Here is a 20,747-nt window from a genome sequence, read left to right as displayed (position 1 = left end):
GCAGTATGTCCGTAGAAACAGCTAGAACAGAAGAAGAGCAGTAATACCCAGGGTACAGAGGGGGGACTTCTGCTCCCAGCATAGATGGCAGCAGGAGAGAGCAGTCATCAGGAGTCATAGAAAAAAGGCCTAGAGATGGGGTGAGGGTGGCAGAGTGCAGAGGGGCTGGGCTACAGGTGTCCCAGGATCCCATGCACAGAGGTCCAGGGCTGCACCCCACCATGTAGTGGGATGACCTCCAGGCTTACTGGTAGGTTCCAACATTCAAAGAAAAAGACATGACATATTTATAATCCAAAAAATACAGCTCTAGTGACAATGAGGAAGGAGAACCAGAAGTGAGGCACTGACAAAGGCAGCAGTAGATAGGACAAGTCAAGTCAAGCACACAAGGAGGGTGAAGAAGGCCTGAGGGAAGCAGCTTCTTGGGATGTCTTAAAATGAAGGGTTTATTATTATTCAGGTGTGGTGAGGCCATCAGATCAGGAGATGACTGCCATTAAAAATACAGTTATTCACAGTTCCAAGAGGAAGAGGCATGCAACACCACAGGCAGTCACTCAGGGAAGCACTTGGGCCCATCAGGACAAGGGGACAATGTGAGCAACTCTTTACTGTGGTTTCCATTGGAAGGAAAGGTAGGGTAAGCAGGCTTAGCAACAACTTCAGTGAGCTCTGGTACACAGGGGTGCCTAGCTGTCTGGCACCTGCACCCTGGCCCCACCCCCACCCCCCCACCCCCGCCCATTGGGGGCAGGGAGATGGTGGTCCTGAGGATAACAGCCTAATAAAGAAGTATTTGGAGTGTGGGCTCTGGATTGGTTGGTTTGCATATGAAAGGTGCACTCACAGACAAGTCCTTGGCCTTCACTAGGAACTGGCTGGTCCTGGGAGGGGTTGTAAACCACCAGGATCCATAGGGCCCCAGATGTCAAAGCCTCAAATACAGACAATGAAAAGACAAAGTTAACACAGGATTGAAAAAGCAGGGACTGATTTAAGACGTTACTGTACACACTTGTTGGAACAGAGCCAGGAATCACAGACACTATGCTCCCTCCACCCAGCCCCACAGGCTTACTATGAGGGAATCCCCATTATATCCCCCACACACTTCACAGAGCTGTTAAGAGGATGTGAAACCAAAAGGAAAAAAGAAACTAAGACCATAAGCAGGGGGGTTCACAGTGATCAACAGTGAGTCTAAACAGAACCCATGAAGAAGTTCCTATCCATGGGGCTGCTGCCACAGTACTGGGACCCAATTCGGGTCCCCATCTCTGTATGAAAGAGCACCAGGGGCCTCTGCAAGCTTGGCATCCAAGCCACAACATGGTGTAACACTCACCGTGCTGTTACAGAAGGCAACGCAGCAACCAGATTTCAGTGTAATGAATCAAACTTTCCATCCCACTTAAAGGCAACGATTTTCTTTCCAAAAAAAGAAAAATTGTAAATGGAAAATGTTACAATGCAAGTCACAATGCCAGTTAAGTGCCAGGAAAAGTCGCACACATCTGATTTGACTAAAGTCTGTCCTGGCAAAATGAACAAAGAAAAGAATGAGGGTGATAACAATTACAATATGGAAAGGTACCACCTAGGCTTCTACCAACTAGCCGTGAGTAACAAGACAAAACTAATATTAGGCAATTTAATAAAAGTGCTCTTTTTTAGAAAATAAATAAATGCCATGTGTATCTTGAGACGGCAGAACATCTGTGGGGAACATTTCTGGCCCTTATTTGTCATTTATAGAAGACATTCTGAAATATATCATTTGGATTTATGTTTTAAAATGGTTTGCTTGTTCTGAGAGAGACAAAAGCTGAAAGCATCCCAAGAGGAACCACTGTCTCCCTCCTGATAACACTCAACTTCCTGCGTTGCCTTTTTGTCTCAGATTGTCCTGAGTTTTTGGAGTCAATACATTTCCTGAGCCACTGTGCAATGAAGATAGAGAGAGAGAGAGAGAGAGAGAGAGAGAGAGAGGACAGATTTTGTAACTGAAATGAGAATGATGTCCAACATGGCAGAGGGCTGGGGGAGAGGCCCCATCTGCATCTCTGCCCAAGCACAGAAAAAGGTTATGCTAACATCCTCAGAATAAGGTCCCAGGGCCCCCTCTTCTACCCACTCACCTCTTGAGAGAACTGGAACGTCTAGATGAAACCCAGATTCTGGGTGCCACCCAAATGAGATGAGGCTGCTGGAACAAGAAGTCTGGGTGGCACAGATGGGGTGCCACTGAGCATCCACCACATGCACCTCCCTATCCACAGCTGACATACTATACATACCACCAAGAGTCCCAAGGTCACATTTTGACGAAGTATGCAAACAGGAACCAAAAACAGACCCTCCTGAACTTGATTTTTAAAAAACTGCTATTAGAAATACACAAAAACAAAGGGTGGGATAGAAGAGTAGTAAGAAGTGAGAACAAAGAGCTCAGCTCAACTGTCTGGTGACAGCTGCATTTCCTTCCATTTCATTAACCCCTCTGTTACTGGATTCCTTTGGGGGCAGCAGGTTCCATTCATAAAAGCACTGATGGGGAGAGAAGAACAACAGGAAAAGAAGTGGGAGAAATGGGATTCTCAGGGGGGCTCCAGAGCTTTGGGATGGACAGCTTTATAAGACCCAGACTACCCCCTCGTCTCACAGCCTGGGGCCTTCCTAGAAAAGTCCTACAGTTCCTGAAAGAGGCAAACCTGATGGGCAAGAAAAACTAAAGCAGATTCCCACACTGATCTTATGTCTTGACTGTTCTGAGATCACAGATCATGGATTAGGATGCCTGGGAAGCACTTGTCCGAAGAGTCCTGTAGAATATATCTCTGGAGGAAGCAAGTCCTGGCAGCTCTAGGTTTGTTTTCCTTTTGAAAACCAAAGACTTACTTTAGGATTTTTTTTTTTAATTTTTACAACAGTTGATTAAACAAAAATGAGAATTTCAAAGACACCGTTAAATGAATCAATGAATTTAACTTATTTGATACATTTATAAAAGGGTTATTGCCAAATAATGAACTACATCACACTGCTTTCTAAGAAACAAAAATGCCTTAATTTTGCTATTTCCCTGTAGTGCTTTTCCAGTGAAGTGCATTTCTAAGAAGATACTTGAGCCAACCAAGGGTACCCCTGGATTATCAAGGGTTCATGAAGGTAGCAACGGGAGTCCACTGCTCCCATTATTTCAGTATTTCAAAATGCTTTTCCAAAACTGTCCACTTACCTATGGTGAAACCACACAGACTGAATGACACTTAAAGTTCGTTGTTTGGGCTGGCAATACATCTACTTCAGTGTAATTAACAATGTTAAGAAAGATTTTGACCAAAAGCTCTGAACAATAATAGAAATAATAGTAGTAGTAATAATCATAATAATGAGCTATAGATAACTTCTTCAAACACCTGCCTGCCTGGCATTGCTTCAGCCTTTTTGTGCATCATGTCACTTAGTCCTCCCTTCTATTTAAATGAGGGCACTGCGCTGAAGAGAGATGCAGCCTGCTCAGCATCTAACTGTTGGCAAGGGTTCAACCTCATTGAAGGGGTTTTAATTGTCCCTGATTGGCTTAAAATGGGCAAAAGAATGTGTTATTACCTAATGAAAATAGTTTTGTAGGCAAAATATTTCAAACTACAGTATACTCAGGGGAAAAATAACCACAGAGTGTATATCCAGGGCAATGCATACAAACTGTACTCTGGGAAAATGCAAAACAAGCAAACATGGAAAACCAAGCTAAGAGTATTCTAAAAAAAAAATCAAAATCAAAATAACCTTTCCATTTTTAACTGCCAGTTCCTTCGATGTACTATATATAGCAAGGTTAAGACTTGTACAAATAAGTACATTGGGCTCCCCTGCTTCAGGAATTCAGCAGATAGGGACCACCCCACTGTGACGGGCAGGACCCCAATGTCACACAGACCTTTCTGAATCTTCTCAAGTCAAGTAATCCAGAAACATGGATAAGTGCTTTCTTTCAAAGTCTTCCCAAAATCCTTTTTTTTTTTTTTTTAAGGTTTTATTTGAGAGAAAGAGAAAGAGAGAGAGGGTATGAGCACAGGCAGATAGAGTGGCAAGCAAAGGGGAGAGGAGAAGCAGACTCCCCACTGAGCAGAGACCCTGATGTGGGGCTAAATACCAGGACCCCAGGATAATGACCTGAGCCAAAGGCAGATGCTTAACCAACTAAGTCACCCAGGTGCCCCCAAAATGCTTTTCAATGAGGGCCTAAATGGCCTTGGTGGCAGGGCAGTTTTTTATGGGGTGGGACTGTCCAGAGCAAAGCAAGTAGATCAGATACCATGCAGCAGCCTGGCCGTGAATACCAAGCACAAGCACGAGGAAGACCAGCAGTCATTGTGATAACTAAGTATTTGCAAGCACACCTGGAGGCAGTCCTGCTTCCAGACAGGAGGAGATATCTGCCCCTTCCAGAAAAGGCAGGCTGAGTTCGGAGTAACTCACAAAGTCCCAGCCTCAGAACAATGTTGTAATGGGAGCTGAGCTGGACCTTCTCTGTGGGTAAAGCCCAATACCCAGAGCATTCACTGACTCTCTCAGTTACCGTCCAGCTCTGTTTTGGCTCACGTCACGTCTGCAGCCAGGAGATCCAGCCCTGCCTCAAGCTCTGCTCTGGCGGCAGCATCAGTTGGAATCTCTCTCTGCCCCTCCCCAACTCATGTGGGACTGCCTGTGCTCTAAAGTAAATAAATCTTAAAGGGATCCCTGGGTGGCGCAGCGGTTTGGCGCCTGCCTTTGGCCCAGGGCGCGATCCTGGAGACCCGGGATCGAATCCCATGTCGGGCTCCCGGTGCATGGAGCCTGCTTCTCCCTCTGCCTATGTCTCTGCCTCTCTCTCTCTCTCTTTGTGACTATCATAAAAAAAAAAAAGAAAAAAGAATCATCAGCAATAGTTCCACATCACATGGCTGCCTGAAGGTGATATGCCAGTTAATACAAAAAAGATAAGTATATTTTTTCATAACTGTTTCTTTTCCTATGTGGACTTAAAAGATAATTACTTATTGAACACTACATCAGATATGAATTATGTCCTATGTGTTGGCTAATTGCATTTAAATTTTTAAAATTTTTTTAAGGTATTTATTTATTTATTTTATGATAGTCACAGAGAGAGAGAGAGGCAGAGACACAGGCAGAGGGAGAAGCAGGCTCCATGCACCGGGAGCCGGATGTGGGATTCGATCCCGGGTCTACAGGATCGCGCCCTGGGCCAAAGGCAGGCGCCAAACCGCTGCGCCATCCAGGGATCCCGGCTAATTGCATTTAAATAAAGTTTCTAAAAAAGACAATTCCATACAGCAGTAATTATAAATCTGTGTTGATAGACTTACGATGTGTAAAGGTACAAATTTATAGGATAGTAATAGCACAAAGGAGAAAGAAAAAATAGAATTATACTGAATGAATTTTCTTTTTTTTTCTTTTTTTTAATAAATTTATTTTTTATTGGTGTTCAATCTGCCAACATATAGAATAACACCCTGGGTGACGGGCACTGAGGGGGGCACTGAATGAATTTTCTGTTGGGCTGGCGAGACTGGGGACCTCAAAACGGCCAACCCCAGGCCAGCACCCTCCCAATAACGCGGCCTTGCCGCCCTACCCTAATTTAGCTTACAAGACCTGTAACCCTTGCCCTAATCGGAATGCCACCCTGCCCCCATCTTCCTGCCGAAAACCCTTTATAGACCCCCCAGCGGTGTGCCTGGGTGCGACTTCCCTGCCCGGGACTTCCCTGCTCTCTCCCTCCCCCGCCGGCCACGGAACCTCGTAGGCTGAGATCGTGTCCCATTAAAAGCTTGTTTGACCAACTTTTGCCTGGCTTTTCTATTCCATTTCACTACCAATTGGATTAAACCTGACATTTTCTAAACACAATGGAAATTGTTAGTATTAATGTGAACTACACTATTTTAAATTAAGATACTATCTGCAATCTCTAAAGCACCATTACAAAAATAACTAAGAACATCAATTAGTAAAAGAAACAACAAGGAATTAAAATGGTACACTAGAAAATATTGAAAGGCGGCAATAATGGCAGTCTATGGAACAGAAACATGCAAGACATATAGAAAACACACAGCAGATTGGAAGACATAAATCCTACCTTATCAGTAATTACATTAAATGTTAATAAAATACTATGACAAAAGGCAAAAATTGGCAGAATAAATTTTTCAAAATACAAAATTCAACCATATGCCATCTACAAGACAAACATTTTAGATTCAAAGACAAAAATATGTTGAAAGTTAAAGGATGAGAAAAGATAGACCATGGAAACTGTAACCAAGAGAGCTTAAGTAGCTATATTAATTTTAGACAAAACAGATTTTTAAAATAAGAATTGGTAGAGACAAAAATGCATTTTATATTAATAAAAAGGTTAATTCATCAGTGAGACATAAACATTTTAAACAGCTATGCAGGAGATCCCTGGGTGGCGCAGGGGTTTAGCGCCTGCCTTTGGCCCAGGGTGCAATCCTGGGGACCCAGGATCGAATCCCACGTCGGGCTCCTGGTGCATGGAGCCTGCTTCTTCCTCTCTCTCTATGTGTGACTTTCATAAATAAATAAATAAATAAAATAAAATAAAATAAAATAAAATAAATAGCTATGCAGGGGCGCCTGGGTGTCTCAGTGGTTGAGCGTCTGCCTTCAGCTTAGGGCATGATCATGGAGTCCTGAGTTTGAGTCCCGCATCGGGCTCCCTGCATAAAGCCTGCTTCTCCCTCTGCCTGTGTCTCTGCCTCTCTCTCCATGTTTCTCGCGAATAAATAAATCAATCTTAAAAAAAAATGATATGTATCTAACAGAGCCCCAAAATGCATGAAGCAAAAGCTAACAGAAATAAAAGATTTGGTAAGACTTGGGAAACTTCCAACACTCCACTTTCAATAATGACTAAAACATCAGTCAGAAGATCAACAAGGAAATAGAAAATGTAAACATTTTAAATCAACTAGACCTAACAAATATCTCTAGAACACTTTATACAACAGAATACACATTTTTCTCAACCACACATGGAACATTTTCCAGGATAGATCATGAAACAAGCCTCAACAAATTTAAAGGATTGACATCACACAGAGTACTTCAATCGGATGAAATTAGAAATCACTAACAGAAGGAAATTTGAAAAATTCACAAACATGTAAAAATTTATAAGACATTACTACATTACTAAATAACCAGGAATTCAAGGAAGAAGTCACCAGGGAAACTGGAAAATACTTTGAGACAAAAAAATATGAAAAAAGAATACAACCAATCTTATGAGATGCAACTAAAATAGTTTCTACAGGGAAATGTGTAGCTGTTAATACCTTTATTAACAAAGAAAAAGAGCAGCCTGGGTGGCTCAGCGGTTTAGTGCCGCCTTCAGCCCAGGGAGTGATCCTGGAGACCTGGGATCGAGTCCCACATCAGGCTCCCTGCATGGAGCCTGCTTTTCCCTCTGCCTGTGTCTCTGCCTCAGTCTCTCTCTCTCTCTATCTCTCATTAATAAGTAAAATCTTTAAAAACAAAGAAAAAATTACTTAGAAAATAACCTAATCTTCTACCCTCAATAACTATAAAAGGGAGATCAAACTAAGCCTAAGGCACAGAAGGAAGGAAATAATAAAGATTAGAGCAGAAATAAATGAAATAGAGAATAGGAAAACAATAGAGAAAAATCAATACAAAGAAACTTGATTCTTTGACGAGATCAACAGAATTGGAAAATCATTAGCTAGAATGAGCAAGCAAATAAGAACATTCACATTGTTAAAATCAGTAATAGAAGATGATACATTATTACCAACCTTACAAATATAAAAAGAATTAGAAGATATTATTATGAACAAGTGTATGACAACAAATAAGATAATTTAGATGAAACAGACAAGTCCTAGGACAATAAGAAAATACCACGACTGACTCAAAAACAAATAGAACATCTGAATGGACCCACAAGTATTGAGATTGAACTAGTGATTTTAAAACTACACAAAGAAAAGCCTAGATTGAAGTTCTCCTCAGTGTTGAATTCTTCCAAACATTTAGTGAAGAACACCAACTTTTCACAAACTCTTCTAAAACTGAGAATAGTAGGAACACCCCCAAATCATTCTATGATGCCAGGATTGTGTTTTCTTTAGAGCAAAACCAAAGAGATATATATACACACACCCCAATATCCCATATAAATACAGATGCAAAAAGCTTCAGCAAATTCTACTAAACTGAATCCAGTAAACTATAAAGAAGATTATACACCATGACTACACATGATTGACCATGACTACATAGGATGGATCCCAGGAAGGAAAAATTTAGTTTCACATCCGAAAATCAATGTAATAATTATATCAATTTAATGAAGGACAAAAGCCAGATGATCATGTCAAATAAGAAAAAGCATTTAACAAGATCTAACACTCTTTCTTGATTTAAAAAAAAAAAAAAAAAGTTCAGCAAAGTATGAAGAGAACTTCCTCAACCTGATAAAGGCATTTATACAAAAGCCGAACATAGCATCATATTTCATGGTGAAAGACTAAATGTTTCCCTCTCAGATCAGGAACAAGACATGACAGTACAGAGAAATTTTCCACAAATACACAAAGCAAGAACTAGCCCTAATAAATGAGTTAGCAAGGTGGCAGGATACAGGATCAATATGCAAAATAACTGACCTACAATAATGCATTAAAGGAAAAACTGTTTAGATCTGAATAAAGAATAAAATCAATAGTTTTGTGGTAATGTTAACTTCTTAGTTTTGATCACTGTAATACAGTCAAGTAAAATGTTAAAATTAGAAGAGGATAGGTGAGGGATATACAAAAATTCTACACTATTTTTGCAACTTTTCTGCAAATTATTTCAAAATAAAAAGGTTAAAAAGCCAACTGGTTCCCACCAGAAGATGCTAGAGATGCAAATCAAACATTTCTCTCTTTTTCTTGATTTGTACCACTGGGAACTTAGGTAGTAGATGAGGGGAAGGGTCTTTTTATAAAAGTGTTACCAATAGTAAACTAGACCATCAACATTTGGCATCCACCAACAAATTAATAGATGGAGGCCATGATCATCAAATGGCTGCTAATATCCATTCAGAAAAACAGGGGCAAAGAAACATTATGTTCCTCTTGATGGAAGTACACAACATCTATGAATATGGTTTTGACCAAAAAAAAAAAAATGAAAAGAAAGTCAAATCTGTACGTGAGGGAGTTCTGATAAAGCATCCAGACCAATCTACCACTAAACAGAATTACCGCAGAACCGAACATGTTACATGATGCCACAGAAAAGTAATTGGCAATATTCAGGCCATGGGAAACTCTACAGTATAAATAACTTAGTTTCTTCAAAATAATTGCAAGAAGAAAATGAGCAAGAGAAATGGAGTTTGAGAGGAGGACATCTACAGATTAAAGGAGACCTACCAGCCAATCACAGTAAGACTTTATTTGGATCTGATTGAAACATACAGATCAAAAGAAATATGTGGTATTTATGAAACAAATGAAAATCTGAACACAGATTAGGTACTTAATAAGGACTTAGTATCAATTTAGGTATAGTAATGACACTGCAGTTTAGTTTTTAAGAGTCATTGCTTTTGGGATCCCTGGGTGGCGCAGCGGTTTGGTGCCTGCCTTTGGCCCAGGGCACGATCCTGGAGATCCGGGATCGAATCCCACATTGGGCTCCCGGTGCATGGAGCCTGCTTCTCCCTCTGCCTGTGTCTCTGTGCCTCTCTCTCTCTGTGACTATCATAAATAAATAAAAATGAAATAAAGATTAAAAAAAAAAAAAGTCATTGCTTTTCTAAAGATAAATAGTGAAACATTTACAGAAGAAATATCTGGGATGTACTTCAAAATAAAAGAGAGAGGCAGTAGGTAGGATAAAACACTGATGAAACATGAGCTGCTAACTGTTGAAACCTCATGAGGGTACATTATATGTGTACTTCTCCATATGTGTGAATAGAATGAAATTAGAATCTGTAACAGAAAGAAATTTGGAAAATGCACAAATATGTGGAAATTAAGTAAGACATTCCTAAATATCTAATGGGTCATAGAAAAAAACTCATAGAGGAAGTTAGGAAGTACTTTGAGATGAATAAAATTTTCAACAGTTTTTTAAAAAAAGAAGCCTACTTCTCCTGGGGGTAGAGGTTTCAAACACAAAAATAACTGCAAAAGTGAAGTCAGAGCAGGAGGACTATGGTTTCAAACCATGGTACTGCTGCCTCCTAAAGGAGACCTTAGGCATATGAAGTCTCAGTTTCCCCCATCTGAGAAATGGGGATATAAAAAGTAATGGTACTGTTGGGAGGATAAGATGGAATTATGGCCTCAGTTTCCCCATCTGTGAAAAAAATGGAAATGTGAAAATATGACTGGTGTTAGGTTAAGACAGAATTATACTGGGGCACCTGGGTGGCTCAGTGGTTGAGCATCTGTCTTTGGCTCAGGTGGAGATCCCAGAGTCCTGGGACTGAATCCCGCATCAGGCTCCCCGCCACTTGCCTCCTATCAACAAGTAAAGAAGAACTGCCCCATGCCTACCTTCTGAGGGCAACCAAATTTCTAGGAAAAGAAAGGTTCTTTTTCTACAATTTGACAACCATGAGCCCAGTCACATGTGAAACATGACAGGTATCAAAAGAAAAATAACTTCTAAAAGCCATATGAATGTCAATGTCCAAATATAATTCCTCAAGTGTTGTCCTGCCTAGCATACCTGAGAGACAGCCCTGCTTAAAGAAGTCATGCATTACTCGGGCATATTCCTGTCTCCTGGATCTGGTCTTGGTATCTCTGCTTTTGCAAATCTTTGACTCCAACTAAGACAAAGTCGCTATGTTTCTGCTGCTGACAAGGAAGAGATGCAACTCCCCAGGAAAGGGAAGGATGGAGAGGGGAGGGGAGGGGAGGGGAGGGGAGGGGAGGGGAGGGGAGGGGAGAGGGGAGGAGAGGGGAGGGGAGGGGAGGGGAGGGGAGGGGAGGGGAGGCCAGATAAATGAACAGAAAACAAAAGGAGAACTTTGCTGGGTGTCATTTCAGGCTCTTCTGAAAAAACAAATCATGAAGTCCAGGGTAAGCCAGTTGGACAGATAACCCCAGTGAGCTGGGGAAATGAAGTGAGAATCAAAGGAAAGGGAACAAAGTTTGAGCAATTCCAAGATAAGCAAGCGTTAGAGCACCTCCTGACTACCTGTTTTCCCAAAGGAGGATGGAAAGACACCAACCCACCACACTCAAATCCATGTACAAAGCCCAAATGATTCTGGGAAAAGTCATCTCAGATTATTTCCTGCAGAAATACTGTTTCCACCATCTAGGAGACAGATATTGGAAGGTGTCCATAAGAGTCTATTTGAATTATTACAAAGAGAATGGAGACAAAAGGAAAACAAAATGACACCCTGACCCAGGCAAGGCATGGGGCAGAGGGAGGGAGGGCCAGAGGACAAGAGCACCAGGAGGGGTACCTGGCCTGGGGCCAGCACCTCACTTGACAAGTTAGGAAACACTGTGCAAGTAAGGCAGGGGCCTTGGGTAGCACCCTTACCTCAAGCTGCACCCTTATTAGGCAGGGGGTGAGGTTTGTTTGTTTTAACAGTGTTATCCACTTGCCCCTATGGTTGAAGAGGAGGATGAGGATTTCTTCTATGCATGGTCTCTGCTTCCTCCCTTTGCCTCTTCTGGGCAACATCCCTTTCTAGGAGTCTTCAACTTTTTCATCAATGTCCTTCTCTGATAACTATTCTCTGCTTTTCTGCCACCAGAATCAGCACTCTGCAGGCGGACTCTGTGCTCCCATCCCCTCACCTCTTCCAGCCCCATCAGCCTTCACCCTGCAACCACCTACCCCCCTCTTAGCCCAAGCCCCTGATGACACCAACCTTGTCCCAGCTGGCTGCTCAATAAGCCCCCTTTCTTTTCACCTGGTGCCCCAAGGGAGATGACTTCTCTAGCCAGCCTCTGCTAGCACCAAGGAGTCTGCATGACTATGAAGGACTTCCCACACCCACTCCAACCCACCAGACCATGACTAAGTGATGCTCAAACTGACCAATCCCACCAGCTCGGAGGCCACTGACAGGACCTGACCCCCCAGGATCACCCACCTCTCTCTCATCCCACTGGGCATGGCTCAGGAGGATCTTCCTAAATACCAACAATCTGAAATCCATAAGAGGATGCAATCGGCTCAGGACATGGAAGCAGAGGACTGCTTCACAAACTTCATGTGTAAACAAAGCCATGCTGTAGATGCCAGCTCTCCCACCTGCACAGGCTCAAGAGTTCAGGGGTGAGAAGGGAGAGCCTGGGAAACTGCATTTCTAACAAGTCTGATGGAGATTCTCATAAAGAAGGGACCCAAAGACTATGTTACTGAGGGAAACATAAATAATGGTGTAAATAACTGACGCACTTTCAGTTGTAGTCACAACACAAAGAGATGTCCAAGGAATGCCAGAAACAGTGTCAGTAGGTAACGCTTCCCCAACTAAAGTTTGCTCATACTCTGATTTACATATGCTTTGACTACATTTACATCCCTCTGCACATCAACCAGAGCAATGGCACAGCCCAAAACAGAACTTGACCTCCCACTGTCTCTGCACTGAACAAATTTTGGTTTGACATAAAATAAGTCATCTCCTGGACTTCTCTGGCCCAATGCCAGCCCCCTGAGGTCCTGGGCTACAAGCACACACCTTGCCCCCACAAACAGGTTATGCCCTGGTTGTAGTCTCAGGCTGCCCTGACCCTATCCCATGCCCTACCACCACCACCATGTTCCCTCCACTGCAGCATCTTCCCTTCACACCCACATCCTTCCTAATCCTCACTCATGCCCTCCTCTGGAAAGCCTCTCCTGAACTGCATCCTGCATCCCTAGGCTAGGTCTAGGGTCTCCCATGCATGGATACATCCTGAAGTGTAATCACTCCCTGCAGTAAGTTCTAGGTGAGACCCAGCCTCCTCCTTTTCTATCCCAGGGTCTAGCTAGGGCCTGGCAGAGTGAGGAGCAAATCAGGGCACTGGTTTGAGTTGATGGACAGGAGTTTCAAGGCAGCTACACACAGCCTGGAATGCAATGGGAACACAAGTCTCTCACCATTTTCAGAGGACGGGGGAGGGCTGAGAAATGCATACCACTCACAGCTCAATCCTGAAAACATCAATCTCAGACCCCCTGGGCTTGGAGGAGTTTGACATGGCTTCTGAACACCCCTGTCATACCTACGCATAAGCACCTGGGACCTTCCTAAAGAAAGGACCCCTTCTCTCCCGCAGAAATGCATTCAACTTGGGAGCTGGGAGATATTTAGGAACTCCTGAAAGCATCATTATCCCTGAGGACCTGCCCCTAGGGCTGTACCGATTATTTAAGAATCTCAGTCTGGTCAGGATGGAAGGTGAGAACACAGATAGGTATGGTCCAAGGGGAAGATGAATGCTTCAAAATCCCATGAAACCTTCCAAGGTCAAGTAAAGAGAACCGCTTTTGGGTCCCACTCTATTTTCTCATCTGCATGTTGGGGGTGATAATTGTTTTAAGGGTCAATTGACTTAATGGGTTAAAAACACTCTGTCAATTAAAAATTATACTATACTTCCTGAGGCCCAAGTATTTCTGAAAAGGAGGCCACAGGAGCTACTGGCTCAGTGATAACAGGAAGGGGTATGAGTGTAAAGACTTAAACCTGCTGGAGTCCCACCAATTATGTCATACAGAAGGCAGATATACAGCTTTCCAAAGTCCTCACACTAGGGACAGAGGACGTTTGTGAAATAGGTGCCTCCTCCATTCTTGGCCTCAGGCTTCTTGTGAACAGGAGCCAGGAAATTCCACGGCCCTGTCCACTGACATCATGCTTGCTGACTGTGGACAGTGGGCACCCCTTGAGAGCAAGAGGGCAGCATTACTCAAAGTATGAGCCATTATATAAGCATCACCTCCGTGCTAATTAAATACTCAGATTCCTGGGTCCAGTCCCAGAAGAGCTTGGTCAGAAACACTGGCCATGGAGCCTGAGAGTTATTTTTAACAAGCTCCTCAAGTGAGTTTTATATAAATTTAAGAACCTCAAGCACCAGTAATGTTGGAAAAGCTGTAGAACTGAAAAAGAAAAAAAAAAAAAAACTGGATTGAATTTGAATACCACTACACAGCAGCTGTGTGGCCATGGGCAAGTTACTTAACCTTTGTGAACCTCAGTTTACTCATTTGTAAAATAAGTATGAAGCACAACCAGTGTTGCTGGAAGAGTGAGAAATAATACTCTCTGCATCTACGTTATCCTAAGAGGTAGGAATAACCATGACCCTCATCTTTTAAGGGAACAATCTGCCACTGTGAACATAAGGGGTTTCCTGGAAGCCTCTCACATGCAATGGAAGCTGGACAAGATCATGTCTTTAACACAGAGGCCCACATCAGCCCCCTACAGCAGGAGTCAAGCAAGGTGAACAGGAAGGAAAGCTGGGCTGAGCTCTGGAGAGAAGCCAAGCCCATCTGTCCTCCTGAGAGGTTCCACCTGAAGGGCTCAGGTACTAGACGCTGTTCCAAGACTGCTCTGCAGCCAAATGGCTTTTTTGGGGGTGAGGAGTCTAAACGGAAAAGAGCATTCCCCCACGCGGAGAGTCCAAAACTCTGGGGAGGTGCCGGGAGAGAGGAAGTGCCCAATGTGATGACATTCCCTTGTACCAAGCATGGGCAGGGCTCGAAAACCCCTGAAAGCCTCCGTTTTCCATTTGGAAATTGGGGTTGATTTTTAGAAAATTAACATTAAACAGTCAACTATGGGATGGCACCCAGCTGGGTGGCCTGTTCCAAACTCACATCAGTGGATGGACATTGCTACTATCACCCCTGCTTTTCTATATGTCTGTGCTGGTCACACCAAACCTTGGTGACAATTTCACTGTTGTCCCAAAACAAGAAAGGGGTTATCTAAGCTTGAGCTTTATATACCTGTGCTTGGTAGTTAAACTTGTTAAACAACCTGTCCCAGAAAGCCTGGCCAAAAACTGAAGTTGGGACTTCAAACCAGAGATCAGGGCATGGATGTCCCTCCTTTTTCTCAAAAGGCGGGGGCGCCGGGGATGAGGCTGCTGGAGTCCAGCCCTGGACCGTGCCGGTGTGGATGCGGCATCTGGACGGCGGGCAGGGGCAGGGCACCCCCCGCGCGCCCAGCCCGAGGTGTCCGGCTTCCTGCGCCCCGGGCGCGCAGGCCAGGGCCTCCACCCCCAGGGCCGCCGCCTGGGCCGCCCCGCCCGGTGCCACCGCTCACCGCGCCCAGCGCCGGGCTCCCGGGGCGCCGCGGCCCCGCTCACCTGCTGAAGACAAGGCAGCCCAGGTGGTTGATTTCGTGGTCTGAGCGGTGGCGGCTGTAGTCCTCCCACAGGTCCTTGAAGGCCGTGACCGCCAGAATGAAGAGCACGGGCGCCAGCGCCAGGCCGGGCTGGAAGGCGTTCACCGCCGGCACGAAGTTGAGCAGCGCGATGAAGACAAAGTACACGTTGGCCAGGCGGTGGAACTGCTCGAACAGGTTCTTGGGCAGAAAGGACAGAAGAGTGTACTTGGTGGTCTTGAGCCGGTTGTCGGCCAGGCGCTGGGCGCCCCCGCGCCGCCGCCGCCGCGCACCCTTGGCCGCGCCCGCCGCGGGGTCCTCGACGCCCGGGGGCGGCAGCAGGTTGGAGCGCACCACGCGCGTCCTGCCGTCCCCGGGCCGCCGCCGCCGCCGCCGCCGCCGCCCGCCGGGGCACCCGGGCTCCTCGGCCGCCGCTGGCTCCCGCTGCATGGCCGCGTGTCGCCGCGCCCGGCTCCTCCGCCGCTCTCGCCCGCCCGCGCCAGCCTCCTAGGTGATCATCGCCGGCCGCTCGCGCGCGGGGGCGCGGGCTCCCCGCCTAAGGGACGCAAGGAGCCGCGGTCAGCGCGCGCCCCGCCCCGCTCGGCCCCGCCCCGCCCCGCCCCGCCCCGCCAGCCCGCGGTTCCGCGGTTCCGCGGTCGGGGGCCGGCGGGGCGGGGCGGGGCGGGGCGGGGCGGGGCGCACAGCACCCCTAGTCCTCCCGCGCGCCGGGCCGTGGCCGTCGCCGCCGCTCCCGGCCCCGCCCCGCCCCGCGCCGCGCCCCGGCTGGGGTTCCGCGGACTGCGGGGAACGTCAAAAGCCGGAGCTGCAAACTTTAAAGCAGTTTCGTTTCATTTCGTTTCGTTTCGTTTCTAGAAGCACCAGTTGGTTCCAGAACGAGGCCGACGCGCCCTGGCACCGTGGGGGGCGGGGGTGGGGGGCGTGGGGAGAACCTGCAGAGTTTGAGAGAACAGGCTCCGCAGCCGGCAGCCGGAGGCTCCCTGGCTCGCTCTGCCTCAGGCCCGGACGGGGGACGCGGGCCAGGAAACCGGCAGGGAGCCCTCTCCTGCGACCGGCTGGCCTCAAAATCCACATGAGTCACACCAGTGCTATGACTTTTGTGCCTCACTTGCCAAGGGTATCTGCTTTTAGAGAGAGCCCAAGAGGTCGAGACTCTGGGCCGCCTGGGTGGCTCAGCGGTGGAGCATCTGTTTTTGGCTCAGGGCGTGACCCCGCGGTTCCAGGACCCGGCTCCCCGCGAGGAGCCTGCTTCTCCCTCTGCCTGCGTCTCTGCCCCTCTCTCTCTCTCTCTCTCTTTCTCTGTGTGTGTGTATTTCTCGTGAACAAATAAATAAAATCTAAAAAAAAAAAAAAGTCGGGATTCTGTTGCCTTTAAACCCTTCCCTCCTGTCCCTGTCAACCTCCACCTACTTTCAGATTCACTTTTTGGGTAACTAGACTTTGTCCTTTCCCTAATTATCGCTGCCTTTCCTTACTTCCCTAAAAGGGCTTCTTTTCTTTTCTTTTCTTTTCTTTTCTTTTCTTTTCTTTTCTTTTCTTTTTTTCTTTTCTTTTCTTTTCTTTTCTATCTTTTAATTGAAAGGAGGAATATTTCGGGTGGCAAAGGCAGACTTTGGTTTGAGGTATTTTTCCTTTCCTCTCTGGTAAAACCTCAGAGACAAAATACCGCTGTGTGTTGCAGTTCTGAGGTGGCCTAGGAGAAGCTGTGACAGGAAATTGTAGGTGGTGACTGGAAGGGGAGGAGAGGACCAGAATTGCAGAAGTGTCTTTTGGGACAAAGGACTCTCCTCAGTATTCATGGGGAGTCCGACGAGAGAGTTGCATATGAATGGCGGGGGTGGGAGAATGCTGGGTATGGCAAAAGGTATTGAGGACTTCCTACTTCTGCAAGTAAAACTCTCCACAGACATGCACCTCCTTTGGAAGCACAGAGAAAAGCAGCAGAGATTTCTTGCCAGGGAGACTCTGGCTGAGGATTTGGGCAAGAAGAGCCCTTATGAGGACTGTCTTGATTCTGGGAGTTACTGGCTTCCTGCAGGCCAGCGCCTCCTTTCTCTTCTTGCCCTGGGATACTCAGTCATTTCCCACCAGACCACCTCAGCCCTGGGTTGTCCCTTTTGTGCCTGCTACAGGTCACTTCCATAGCTTTGCTCAAACCACTTACGCCTTCCCCATGACACTCACTCACCTCCTGTACTCTGGGGCTCACAACCCATCCAGCCATGCCAGGGTCTCATGTCTCTACGGGGAGCCTTGCCACAGACCACAATATTTGTCAGAATCCAGTAAGAAGGGTAGAGTGACAGATACTAAGAAAATATCGTATGCCATATATCAAGCCTCTTCCCCACGCCATTCCTAGGGGTAGAATATTAATGTGTAGAGGCCTGAGTCAGAGAAAGATTTGGCTAAAGAACTTGCATTTTCAGGGAAAGAAGTTAGGTCTCATGATGAATCAGTGGCATCCCAAATTGGGTATTAATAGCAAGTGAAGGACCACAGCTTCCCTGGTTTCCAATGACTAAGACCCCATGGACCCTCCTTTCTTTTCCTCCATCATCTAACCTAAATGAGGCCCCAGAGCCTACTGGCTCCATGTCTATGGATGTCCATGTCTAGATGCTGCCATCCCTACAGGTATCCTCAGTGTGGCCCGAGTGTCTCTGGGTGGGTCTCCCTGACTCCCAGTCTCTTTGCTTCAACCAGTCCACATATTGCCTAAGTGGTTCCTTGACCTACTGGACCCCTTCATTTCTTTACCCTGGAGCTTACCGGAGTTCCCTGTTGCTTACAAGGTCAAATGCTGACTCCTCAGGCAGAGGTCCCTTGAGGCCCTCAGGGGAACTGGCACCAACTTACTGATTTAACTCCACCCTCCCTACTCCTGGCCCAGCCCCAGGACAAGAGGTCTCCTTACCCTTCTCAGAACAGACCTTGCTCATTCTCATCTACATTCCACTATAAGGTTCCAAGATTCCATGAGTCACACTGCTCCTGAAGCCTGGAATCTTCCCCCACCTGCTTTTCGCCAATCCAAATTCAATACTTCCACTAAGATTTCATTCACCTGGCCTCCAAGGAGGTTTCCACACTGCATAATCCATTGAACCTCATGAAATTACTTCTGTTCTGATATATACGCAGTGATATATAAACCTCCCTGCGATTGTTCTGCTGGGATTTTGAGCTTGGATGTCTTCTGCCAGTTAAACTCGTAGACGCAACTGCCTGGGCCAGAGCCAAGCTTGGATGAACTCTGGGCTGGCAGTCTGCATCGCTGAGCTCTGACAAGGCTGTGCTGTTGGGCCTTGGGCAAGTCACTTTAATTGTCCTCCTTCAGTAAATACTTATTCTTCACCCACTATGTGCCCGGCACTATACTAGGCACTGAGAACTGACTTGAAAGTCAGATCTGTTGATGACAATAGATAATTCTCATGGATCTAACATTCTAGTAGGAAGAGACTGTGATATTGTGATTTATAACAATACATATATGTTTGGTCTCTGTCCCTATTTCTGGCACAGAGCTCCTAAACCCTTAGAATTTCCTAAGCAATGAATGCTGAAGTTGTCTTGATATTGATAACAAACCCTTTTCAGCCACACCTGAGTTTATCTTAATAAAGTGACTTTTAGAAAACAGTTTAGATAGGTGCTGGTTGCCCGGGTATCCAACCATGTGATTAAAGAGAATTTTCAGCCCCACTCCACTCATCTCCAGGGAGGGGAGAGGAGCTGGATAGAGGTTGAATCAGTTGCCAACAAACAGTGTTTTAATGAGTCTAAGTAATGATGCCTCCCTAAAAATCTGAAAGGATGGGATTTGGAGAGTTTCCAGGTTTGGAACATTGGAGGTTCAGGGAGAATGGCGCTCCCAGACAGGGTATGGAAGCTCCATGCCCTTTCCCCATATTTGCGCTATGCATCTCATCTATCTGCCTATTCCTGAGTTATACCATTTTATAATAAACTGGGAATCTGGTAAGTAAAATGTTTCTTTGAGTTCTGTGAGCCACTGCAGCAACCTAATTAAACCCAAGGATGGGGTTGTTGAAACGTCTGATCTATATAGCTGGTCAGAAGCACAGGTGATCATGTGACTAGCATCTGAAATGTGTGTGTGTGTATGTGTTGGGAGGTAGTCTTGCAGGATTGAGCCCTTAACTGTGAGATCTGACACTGCTTACTAGAAGTCTCAGAATTAGGTTGAATTATAGGACAACTGACTGGTGTCAAAGAATTGCTTAGTGGTGTGGGGGAAAACCTGACAGAATCAGCATCCCTTAACATTGGCAGCATCTAAACAAGACACTCTCAGAACACCATTAAGTGCTCAGGAATGCTATGTTCTCTGAAGGATGTTCCAAAAAGAAGGACACAGGAAATGGAGTGGCATGGGGAACCCATCAGGGAGGGGTGTGCCTGAGCTACAGTGGCCAGGGCTTTTAGAGGGAACCTTTCCCAGGGCAATCCTCAGCAGAGGCTAAGTAAACAAGTTACAGAGATGTCTTGGTGAAGAACAAGCAAGTACAGGACAGTATCAAATTCCAGGCCCCGTGAGATGATCCAGGTGTCTCAAGCCAAGTGGGCGAATAGAGATGTAGCAGAGAGTGGGCTCATGTAGGGCCTAAAGAATCGCAGTAAGGATTTTGGCTTTTAGTTGAGACAGAAGGGAACCTTTGGAGCGCTTTGAGCACAGGAGTCATGTGACTGAACTCAGGTTTTCGAAGATTATCAGTTGCTGGTGAATAGAATGAAGATGGACTGGGTCAGTAGCAAGGAGATATCGTAAGAGGCCATTGCAATAATCCTGGAAAGAAAGGTTCTGGTTCCTGTGGGTGTGGCCATGGTACAGAGTAGGCATGGCCATGTTAAAGCAGGCATGATATGCTGTTGAACTGGGTGTGGGGTATGAAAGAAGCAGCAGAGTTGAGGAGGGCCCAAGCAGTTGATAACTTGAGTTGCTGAGGCTGGAATACAATGGGAGGGTCATGCCAAGGATGGTCACCAGGCCCCAGGAGCAGAGGTCTGGTGGAGGTGCCCACAGCCAAGGTCTTCTGGGAGGCCCAGCCAGAGAGGTCAGTCTACAGTCAGAGATTGGATCTGGGTTGAGGAGAATGTGGCTGGGAGTAGGAGGGAGGCAGAAGGGCCAGCATGTAGGGGCCATGCCTGCCTTTGAAAGGGATAGTGCAACAGGAAGCTGTGGACTACCCCAAGCAGAGGCATGAGATGAGAGGATCTTATTTTCCCTTTTAAAAACGAGAAGATAGGAGGAGGGGCAAGATGGCAGAAGAGTAGG

General features: G+C 46.0%; 1 protein-coding gene across 1 annotated transcript in view; it reads right to left on the bottom strand.

Annotated features, from left to right (window-relative positions):
• Positions 1 to 18,368, bottom strand: part of ATP10A (ATPase phospholipid transporting 10A (putative)) — a 190,708-nt gene extending 172,340 nt beyond the window's left edge. The window contains 2 exon segments of the mRNA XM_077868486.1: positions 15,411 to 15,983; positions 18,218 to 18,368. Of these exon segments, the coding sequence (XP_077724612.1) occupies positions 15,411 to 15,877 (467 nt within the window). The 5' untranslated portion in view covers positions 15,878 to 15,983; positions 18,218 to 18,368.
• Between the last annotated feature and the right edge of the window lie 2,379 nt (positions 18,369 to 20,747).

Source organism: Canis aureus, chromosome 2 (genome assembly GCF_053574225.1).
Source record: "Canis aureus isolate CA01 chromosome 2, VMU_Caureus_v.1.0, whole genome shotgun sequence".
Taxonomy (NCBI): domain Eukaryota; kingdom Metazoa; phylum Chordata; class Mammalia; order Carnivora; family Canidae; genus Canis; species Canis aureus.
Note: the sequence above shows the minus strand (reverse complement) of the source record. Positions and strands in the feature narration are given on the sequence as shown.